Source organism: Mustela erminea, chromosome X (genome assembly GCF_009829155.1).
Source record: "Mustela erminea isolate mMusErm1 chromosome X, mMusErm1.Pri, whole genome shotgun sequence".
Taxonomy (NCBI): Eukaryota; Metazoa; Chordata; class Mammalia; order Carnivora; family Mustelidae; genus Mustela; species Mustela erminea.
Window position 1 is genome coordinate 42917701 of NC_045635.1, and position 10915 is coordinate 42928615.

Sequence of the window (10915 nt, forward strand, 5' to 3'; positions counted from 1 at the left end):
CCAAGGAGGAAGGTTCATGAGGTTGTCCTCCATTTCTCCGGCCGTATCTACAGCCCTGGTCATTATTTTTCATGCTGGGTTGTAGGGGTGGAGGTGAGATGAAAGAAGATCCGGCACCTCAGGGGCTTGACTTGAGGTTACCTGTGTCCTGGAGGCTGCAAGGATTGCCAATGGAAGGCAGATTAGGAATGTTTCGTGGGGCCCGGATGAGGGAGCGGGGAAGCCCCCACCCCCACCCTGTGCACATGGGTCGCAGTGCGCATGCGCCATAGCATGTTTTTTTTTAAATCGGCCATTAGCTTGGGGTTTGTGTGGCGTGGTCTGAGTGCGGAGCTGTGCAGCTGGCGTCTTACCATCCGGATTCTTTCTTGGTGTCTGAAATTCAGTTGGTAGGTCTCCGGGATCAGTCCTCTTAATTTAAGTGTGAAGGAGCCAGCAGGCTTTGGGTGGGTAGGGGTGTGGTGTATTTTGTGGTCTCAAAGGAGGAAGGTTCATGAAATTGTCCTCCATTTCTCTGGCCGTCTCCACAGCCCTGGTCATCATCTTTCATGCTGGGTTATAGGGGTGGGGGTGAGATGAAGGAAGATCGGGCACCTTGGGTGCTTGATTTGAGGTATCTGTCCTGGAGGCCCTAAGAATTGCTAGCAGAGGGCGGATTCGGAATGCTCAGTGGGGCCCGGATGAGGGAGTGGGAAAGCCCCCACCCCCACCCTGCACATACGGGTTGCAGTGCGCTTGTGCAGTGGCATGTTCTTTTAGATAATCCGCCATCAGTGTGGGGATCGTGTGGCATGGTCTGAGTGCGGAGCTGTGCAGGTCGCGTCTTACCATCTGGATTCTTTCTTGGTTTCTGAGATTCCATTGGTAGGTGCTCGGATCGCTCTTACCAGGAATTTAAGTGTGAAGTAGAAGAGCCAGCAGGTTTTGGGTGGGTAAGGGTGGTGTGCTTTCTGGCTTCCAACAACGAAGGTCCGTGAAGTAGTTCTTTTCCTCTCAGTTTCTCTGTAGGCAGGGACATTGTATTTCTGGGTGGGGGTGGGGTTGAGATGAAGATCCGGCATCTTGGGGGCCTGATTTGAGGTATCTAGGTATCGGAGGTGCTAGGAATTTCCGACAGAGGGCGGATTAGGAATCCTCAACAAGGCCGGGATGAAGGAGTGGGGAAGCCAGCCTTCCGACCCCACCTCCAAACAGCACACAGGTCACAGTGCGCCTGCGCAATACCATGTGCTTTTTATTCGGCCATTTTCGTGGGTTGCAGAGCTGGGCAGTTTGCGTCTTACCGTCCAGATTCTTTCTTGGTGTCTGAGATTTAGTTGGTCTCCAGATCTGTCCTCTCAGGAATTTAAGTGTGAAGAAGGAGCCAGCAGGCTTTGGGTGGGTAGGGGTGTGGCGTATTTTGTGGCCTCCAAAGAGGAAAGTTCTTGACGTCCTCGTTTCTCCGGCCGTGTCCATAGCCCTGGTCATTTTCTCTCCTGCTGGGTTGTAGGGGTGGGGTAAGATGAAGGGAGATCGGGCACCTTGGGTGCTTGATTTGAGGTAGTTGTGTCCTGGAGACCACAGAATTGCCATCGGAGGGCAGAATAGGAATGTTCGGTGGGGCCCGGATGAGGGAGTGGGGAAGCCCCCCACCCCCACCCTGCGCATGCGGGTTGCAGTGGGCCTGCGCAGTGGCATGTTCTTTAAAATCCGCCATTAGGGTGGGGTTTGTGTGGCATGGTCTGAGTGCAGACCAGTGCCGGTGGTGTTTTATCGTCTGGATTCCCTCTTGGTGTCTGAGACTCAGTTGGTCAGTTCTCAGATTACTCCTTTCAGGAATTTAAATGTGATGAAGGCGCCTGTAGGCTTTGGGTGGGTTGGTGCCGTGTGCTTTCTGGGCTCTACAGAGGAAGGTCCTCGAGGTGGTTCTCCTTTTTCCTCTTAGTGTCTCTGCAACCAGGGCCATTGTCTTTCTTGGTGGGTGTGGGAGAGGGAGGGTGGTGGGTGTGGGGGTGAAATGAAGATCTGGTGTCCGGGAGAATGATTTGAGGTATTTGAGTTGTGAAGGTGCCAGGAACTGCCAGCAGATGGGAGATTTGGTAATGTGGCACGGTGCCTGAATGAAGGAGTGGGAAACCCCACCCACTTGCGTTGCTGGATTGAGTGCGCATGCCCACTGTTGGGCTGTTTCTCAGTGGCCATTTTCATGGGTCAAGTACAGTGTGTTCTGGTTGCGAAGGTGTGTGGCTTGCATCCTATTACCTGTATTCTTTCTTACTGAGACTTTATTGATAGGTCCTCAGATTAGTTTTCCTAGGGTCAGCCAGTTGGCTTTGGACTAGTAGCGATGGTGTGGTTCCTGGCCTCTGAGGAAAAAGTTCAAGATCATCATCCTTTTCACAAGGATTGGGGCTGTCAGGGAGGCACGAGGAACTACTGACCGAAGGAAAATTTAGGAATCTCCAGAGGCGGCCTAGCTCTGGGGGTGGGGGAGCAGTGTGCATGCCTAGCCCTGCTGCATCTTTACCCACAGGTGTGGGGTATGTGCAGTGAATTGTGAGTGTTGAGCTGTGTGGTTCTTACTGTCTGGATTCTTCTCTCGCTGAGACTCAGTTGGAAGGTCAGCAGATCAGTTTTTCCAAGAGCTTAAGTGTGAGGATGGAGCCAGTAGGGTTTTTTTGGGGGGAGGGGTATTAGGGTAGTGTGGTTCCTGGCCCCTGAGGAGGAAAGTCGTTGAAGTTGTCTTCTCACAGGTGTCACAGCCACCATGGCCCTTGATGTGGTGACAGGACAAGGGAGGAGTTGGAGTGGGAACAGATGGGGGTCCGATGAAGATGGAGCTAGTCTTGGGGGCATTATTTGAGGTATTGGGGTCATGGAAGCACAAGGAACTGCCAACAGGGCACAGATTCGGGAGTCCCCTGAGTCTGAGGGGCCCTGGGTAAGTAGCAAGTCCAGTGGTAAAGAAAGGTCCCAGAAACGGGGAACCTTGTGAGGTTGCATCCCTGAGACTTGTTGTGTACCAAACAGGACCAAGAGAGGAGAGTGCCCCATATAGTCTTTTTATTATAGGCACTTAGCTCTGCAATTCTAGTGCAAAAATAATTGTAGACAGGTGTGCCTGTGTGGCTCAGTGGGTTAAAGCCTCTGCCTTCAGCTCAGGTCATGATCCCAGGATCCTGGGATCGGGCCCCACATCAGGCTCGCTGGTACCCCCTCTCTCTCTGCCTGCCTCTCTGCCTACTTGTGATTTCTGTCAAATAAATAATATCTTTTAAGAAAATAATTGTAGACAATACATCAACAATGAATGTGGTTAAGTATTCCAATAAAACTTTATTGGAGGTGTGGAAAGAAAGGGCTTGGCAAATAAATGTGTGAGAGCAGTAGTTACTCAAGTCTTAATTATCTGGTAGTATTCTCTTATATACCTCCAGGATGGTGAATGAAGTGGTGAAGCCACATCACTTTCAAAATACATTGTGTTTCTTATGTGCCTTATGTAATTTCTGTTCAGGCCATGACCTGAACAGTCACTTTTGCGAACCATTAGATTCCATGTGATCGGAGAGCATGCACAATTAAATTACCATTAGACTGACTTTAAAAATATTCTCCATGTTTGGCGGGTGTGTGTGTGTGGGGGGGGAGCAGAAAGCACATTTCGCTGTGTGGCCACAGAAGTGGTCAAATATGACTATCCTCTCAAGTGCATTTTCCAATTCCCAGTTTTCTGTTTTCAGTGGGAGCTATGAATTGGCAAGTGAGGTCAACATTCAGACCTAGAGCAAGACGAGATGATGAAAAATCTTTGCAACTGGTTGGGCCTATGGTTGTAAGTACTTGAACAATTGTTTTTTTTTTTATTAGTACAAATTTATTTTTGTGGACATGTTGAACTGCTATAGATATGCTGATAAGGATTTTCCATGCTGATAAGGAGCATTTATCCAAGAGTGTTACATTCTGAGATTTTCTGGATGGATGCTGTTCCGTTCCTGGGAAATGCACCTGATGACTTGTTTTTCATGCATACTAACAACAGACTGCACACATCCATCCCAACATACGTGAAAATAGTTTCCAAAGCCTTTCAGAGTAGCCTTTGTGGGAAGAGTAATTTTATTAAGAATGTGTATATTGAATAGTATTGGAGAAATGTCTTTAGATTTTTGTTGTTGGTGGGGCCATTAAACCGTTTTATAAATGCCTTGTGGATGTGACCTCTTTACTAGCTGTGGAGAGTCTGTTCTGCCAGTCTTCAGGTCTTCTTTCTGGTTACCCAGTTAGGTGGGTATTATCTATATACACGTGTATATATGGGATGAAATGGGCTTAGAATCCTCCTGCCCTGCCATCTTCTGCAGAAGTGAAACGTCTTTAGATTTACTTAGGATCAAATGTATCTATGTTTTCATGTATTGACATTATTGATGTGTGTTAACAACACAACTTTTTATCTATTTACATATACACACGCATACCCCTAGGCCCAGCAGCCTGACGCTGAGCCATGTTATGGCAAGGAGCCACCAACTGAGCGTCAGGATATTATACCTGATCAAGAGAAAAAAGATGAAGGAGCATCTGGGATTCAAGGTGAAGGGAAAGGGAAGAAGAAAACCCTCTTGGGGGCGGGATGTGTGTGAGTGTGTGTGCATGCTTTGTGTGTCGTGATATACTCATAACAGAAGGGAAGACAACAATAGGAATCTCAAACATTTCCTGGAAATTGGCTGGAAAAGTGAAGAGAATGGAGTTTGGAACCGAGGGCAGGCAGTTCCTCACTATAGTACGTTTCCCCTATTTTATAAATGAGAAAATTGGGGCTCAAGGATTATGGTTATCAAAGAGCCATTTGGCTATTGAAAACAAAATTTATTGTTTTAAAGTGACTCTTAAGGGACGCCTGGGTGGCTCAGTGAGTTAAAGCCTCTGCCTTCTGCTCAGGTCATGATCCAAGGGTCCCGGGATTGAGCCCCACATCAGGATCTCTGCTCCGCAGGGAGCGTGCTTCCTCCTCTCTCTGCCTGCCTCTCTGCCTACTTGTGATCTCTGTCTGTCAAATAAATAAATAAAATTTTAAAATAAAGTGGCTCTTAAAAGGAGTTTACATTCTTCTGTGGTTAGGAAAACCAGAAGAGGGACCCCTGGGTGGCTCAGTTGGTTAAGCGTTTGCCACTTGCTTAGGTCATGATCTCAGGGTCCTGGTATGGAGCCCCGCATTGGGCTCTCTGCTCACCAGGGAGTCTGCTTCCCCCTCTCCCCTTGCTCCTGCTCTCTCTCTCTCTCTCACTTGTTCATGTATTCAAATAAATAAATAAAAATCTAAATTAAAAAAAGAACCAAAAGGTTAATTATCCTGAGATTAATATGGGACAAATAATTTCTCCCAGATGTATAGTATTCCTAGTATATGGATTTTGAAGCAAGGTCTTTACATCATTCAGGCCACTGTTAAAGGTGTCTGGAAAGTGACTGACCACAATGTCCATTCATTTCTTCCTACTCTCCCGCCTTTGTTCAAACTATAAAATAGTATGCTTACTGTTACTCACAAATAACTTTGCTCTTCCTTTTGGTTCTTTGTTGTGCATGGGATTCACTTACGGAACATTGCATACAGGACAGGGCCTTTGGACCTAAGTATAACTTTGTTAAAATAAAGTTAAGTTTTCTTTTACCCTTAATGGGGGTGGGTGTCACTACTCTAAGATTTGTCACAGGTCTGCAAATAAACACTTGGCTAATTCTTCAGAAAATTACACTTTAATTATAATTTAAATCCTATTCATGGTGTAGACTTCAGACTTTGTAGAGTGGCTGCTCACTGCTCTTAGTACACTATGGCAAAACACTAGAATTATACATGAATTATGGTTTATCCTTAGGCTGTCATTTAAAATAAAGGTTTCATAATACAGGAAAAACAGGTAAAGTCCATTCCTAGTTGCTACTAATATTGCAAAAAAGCCCCTACACTGAACTGCATGTACACTTAAAAATGGTTAAGATGGGGATGCCTGGGTGGCTCAGTGGGTTGAAGCCTTTGCCTTTGGCTCAGGTCCTGATCCCAGGGTGCTGGAATTGAGCCCCACATTTTATTTGCCTCTCAAGTAAAATCTTTTTTTAAAAAATGGTTAAGATGGGGTATTTTATGCTATGCATTTTTAATTTTTAAAAAGATTTTATTTATTTGACAGATCACAAGTAGGCAGAGAGGCAGGCAGAGGGGGAGGGGGAAGCAGGCTTCCCTCTGAGCAGAGAGCCCGATGCAGGGCCTCGATCCCAGGACCCTGAGTCAAAGACAGAGGCTTAACTTGGCTGAGCCACCCAGGCGCCCCTATGCTATGCATTTTTAAACCACAATTTAAAATGAAATAAAAATGAAGTACTGTCTTCTGAAGTACAGTGTCATATATTTTTATTCTTTGTAGTTCAAAACCACAAATTTACAGGAAAGTAACAAGAATAGTACAATCATATATATACTTATGGTTTTTTTTTAAGATTTTATTTATTTGACAGAGAGAGATTACAAGTAGGCAGAGAGGCAGGCAGAGAGAGAGAGGAGGAAGCAGGCTCCCTGCTGAGCAGAGAGCCCGATGCGGGACTCGATCCCAGGACCCTGGGATCATGACCTGAGCTGAAGGCAGCGGCTTAACCCACTGAGCCACCCAGGCGCCCCTATACTTATGTTTATATAAAATCTTCACCTGGGTTCACCAGTGATTAATAGTTTTTACCGCTTTGGTTTCATGTCCTCTTCCCCCCCTTTATATATACACACAGTTACTGATCTGTTTACTATTACTACTGTTGAGTCATTTACATAAAGTCCAACTATTATGATCCTTTGCCCTAAGTACTTTAGTGTACGTATAGCCTCAGAACAAAGAAAAAGTCATTCTCTGGGCTGACAACTGTACAGAAGTTTGACAGCAGGGGAATATTACCATTTAATATACAGTGTAAATAAAATTTCTCCAGTTGTCCTGATAATTTCCTTCATATAATTTTTTTTTATCCAGAGTCCAGTTCAGGATCATGCATTTATTTGCATTTGGTTTTTTTCTAAAGATTTATTTAAGAGGGAGCAAGTGAGAGTGGGGGAGGTGCAAAGGGAAAGAATCTCAGGCAGACTCCCCATTGAGCCTGATGCATTCGTGTGTGTGTGTGTGTGTGTGTGTGTGTGTGTGTGTGTTGGGGGGGGGGTTGCGGCTCAATCTCCCAACACTGAGATCATGACCTCAGCAGAAATCGAGAGTTAGATGCTTAACTGAGCCCCTTGGGTGCCCCAGATTTAGTTTTTTCTTTTTTTAATCTGGAATGGTTCTGCACTTTTTTTTTTTTTTTTTTTTGCTTCTGCACATTTTTGATGAGGACAGAGCAGTTGGTTTGCAGAATGTTTATCACTTTTGGGCTTTAAGACTTTTCTTTTCCTTCAACATTTATTGGCATCTGCGCTTGCCATGTAACATGCCAAGTACTGAGAAATGTGCTTTCAGCCTTGATCTCACAATCTGGTCAGAGACGCAAGTCACTGGCAAGTATAATCCCAAGTACAGTATAGGTAAGTTACAAAGGGGACACCTGAGTTTCCTGAGGGCAATTTTGAAAAGGGTAGAGGGTAATAAAACCCTTCCTTGCTAGTTTCTGGTAATGGACACCTGAAATAACACTCCTGTAATTCTTACCGCATTTATTACCACACTAACCTAAGGCTTTCATTTCATAACACTGAGGTGAGGAAATGAATATTATTTCCTTATTCATCTCCCATGTTTTACTTATTTTTTTTATATTTTATTTATTTGAAAGAGACACAGCGAGAGGGAACATAAGCAGGGGGAGTGGTAGAGGGAGAAGCAGACTTCCCGCTGAGCAGGGAGCCCATGGGGGGACTCAATCCCAGGACCTTGGGATCATGACATGAGCCGAAGGCAGACATTTAACAACTGAGCCACCCAGGCACCTTTTTAATTTTTTATTTATTTTTAGAGATTTTATTTATTTGACAGAACTCATGTTTTGCTTCTTAAATTGATCCCCTTTTTATTTTCAAGGGCCAGCCCCGGAACCTAATCCAAAGGAACCAGCTGGTGAGAAGACCGGGTGTGAGCGTGGAAATGGTCCTGCTGTCAAAGGGAGGGGTTTTGCAAATCTAGAGCCCCTGAAGATGCCAGAGGCAGGTATGTTATCCATCAAGCATGTAAATGACAGGGTGTCTGTTGTCCACAATATTATATTTTTAATAATACCAAGGTAACAACATTGTTCAGTGTAGCTCACATCCCAAATAGCTGATTCACAGACTATTGGGCATAGATTGGGTCAAAACCATATAAATCGCAAGATAGAAAAACCATTTCTTTCAAGAATAAGTTGTTTAGCCAAGAGCTATAATAATTTCAGATACCTGCAGAGAGATCCACTTTTTTTTTAAAGATTTTATTTATTTATTTGACAGACAGAGATCACAAGTAGGCTGAGAGGCAGGCAGAGAGAGAGAGAGGAGGAAGCAGGCTCCCCGCTGAGCAGAGAGCCCGATGCGGGGCTCCATCCCAGGACTCTGGGATCATGACCTGAGCCGAAGGTAGAGGCTTTAACCCACTGAGCCACCCAGGCGCCCCGAGAGATCCACTTTTAACAGATCTGTGATGCATTTGTAACATACATCGGTTTGTATGAAATGTGCTTTGGTCCTAGTATCAGCTCTAACATAATCTGTGTGACTCTGGGTAAAACCCTCACCCTCTGAACCCATCTTTTCTCTTAGGAAAGTAGGGGATTCAAAGCAGATCCTTGAAAACCGTTTTCAGTTCTGAGTTTGTGTACCCTGGTTGTGTTGGAAAGGATTCACTCGTTTACATAATTTTGAAGAAAATGGACAAAAGCCAAGTATAAAGAATAAGAACAAGACAGTAACAGACCTTGAATATACATTTGGCTTTCCAGTTTTTCTTTTTCTTCCTTATCTTGTCTTCCCCTTCCACCCCCCACTTTTTTTTTTTTCCGCAGTTTGATGTTACCTTGATGGTAATGACTTAAAACTGCTGTGACCATGTAATGTGTGCAAACGGGCATACTTCTAAGTATATAGAGCCACGGTTTGTAATTACAACGGGCATATGGGTGAAAACAGGGACAGATGGTCACCCTACTTAAGATAACCATGTAAGGGCTAAACTAGCTTAAAGAACAGTTTGGCACTTTCCACAATAGAGTTGAAACATTTGCAATACTAGCCTTTCTATTTATTTCACTTAAGCAATTCCAAGCATGACATTACGGTTTTTGGTATCTTATATTTGGAAGGTTTTCTCAAATCAAAACATAAAATGGGTAACTTCTTAAAAATTGTTTTTAAGGATTTTATTTATTTATTTGACAGAGATCACAAGTATGCAGAGAGGCAGGCAGAGAGAGAGGAAGGGAAGCAGGCTCCCCGCTGAGTAGAGAGCCCGATGCAGGGCTCGATCCCAGGACCCTGGGATCATGACCTGAGCTGAAGGCAGAGGCTTTAACCCACTGAGCCACCCAGGCACCCCAATTGATAACTTTTTAAAAGCTTCTGTCTCTTAGGTTTCTCACTTGGTTGATTGGATTCTTTTTTTTTTTTTTTAAAGATTTTTTCTTTATTTATCTGACAGAGATCACAAGTAGGCAGAGAGGCAGGCAGAGAGAGAGGAGGAAGCAGGCTCCCTGCAGAGCAGAGAGCCCGATGCAGGACCCTGGGATCATGACCTGAGCCGAAGGCAGAGGCTTAACCCACTGAGCCACCCAGGTGCCCCTGGTTGATTAGATTCTTAACAGTATAAGAAATCTTTGCTTTCTATTCAAAACTACCTGAGTAAATGCATTGGGTTTAATCTATTCTGACCTTAAACCGTCCCCTTTCTTTGATCATCAGATAGTGTCATTTCTATACCTTTTAGTGTTGTCTGAATAAAGTTCTCTGAAGTAATGCTAATGTTTCTCTTACAGGTGAAGGGAAACCGAAGGTTTAAATGAAGACAGGCTGAAGCCACATGGGCAGTTCTTGTATTGAAAAGTGGCTACAATTCTCTCAATAAAGTTCTGCAGTTTTGTCCAAAGAAGTCTTAGACCTCGTTTGTGAAATTTGTTCCTAGGAATTTGAGGTTATTGAAAATAGTACTTCTTTTGAAATTTTATATTTTTAAAGCGTAATTGTTAAATTCTAGTGTAGCTAACCTACAGTGTTAAAGGAGTTTCAGGTGTACAATTTAGTGGTTCAGCACTGTGGAAAATAGCATGGAGGTTCCTAAAAAAATTAAAAGTAGATTTACCTTATGATCCAGTAATTCTGCTACTGGGTATTTGCCCAAAGAAAACGAGACATAATTTTTATATATTACTTTTTCTATCCAGCAGCATTGCTAACTAGGCTTAATACCAAAAGTTTATCTTTAGATCTTTTTCCGTTTTCAAAATACATAATCATATCATCTTTGAATAATAACAGTTTTGTTCCTGCTATTTTATATTATTTTAATTTTTTGTTCCTGCCATTTTAAACATTGCATCTTTTATTTTCTTCTCTCCTTTTATGCCATTAGGCAGACCCACTCAGTACAGGGTTGAATAGGACTGGTGACTGGGTACATCCTTGTGTTCTCCATGATTAGAAATGGAAAATTTTAAACATTTTACCATAATGTTCACTGCACATTTTTTCTAGATACATTTTAACAGGGTAAAGTCATTCTAGTCTATTCCTAATTTGCTGGTAATATTCATCTTGTATATATGTTGAATGTCAGCAAACACATACGGCATTTACTGAGATGATCCTAAGATTTTTTTCTCTGTTACTGTGGTGAATTGCGTTGGCAAGTTTCTGTGTTTAAGCCAACTTTGGATTCCTAGGATAAACAACTTGGTCATGAGTGATCCATGTCCTAATGATCTGTTC

The 10915-nt window shown here is 43.7% G+C and overlaps 1 protein-coding gene across 1 annotated transcript; it reads left to right on the top strand.

The window, feature by feature from the left end:
• Positions 1–1081: 1081 nt before the first annotated feature.
• GAGE10 (G antigen 10) lies at positions 1082–10072 on the top strand. Its single transcript, XM_032330873.1, has 5 exons — positions 1082–1201; positions 3723–3814; positions 4470–4578; positions 8046–8171; positions 9967–10072. Exons 1-5 carry the CDS (start codon positions 1150–1152, stop codon positions 9987–9989), a joined length of 402 nt encoding a protein of 133 aa, XP_032186764.1. The 5' UTR covers positions 1082–1149; the 3' UTR covers positions 9990–10072.
• The last annotated feature ends 843 nt before the right edge of the window (positions 10073–10915 follow it).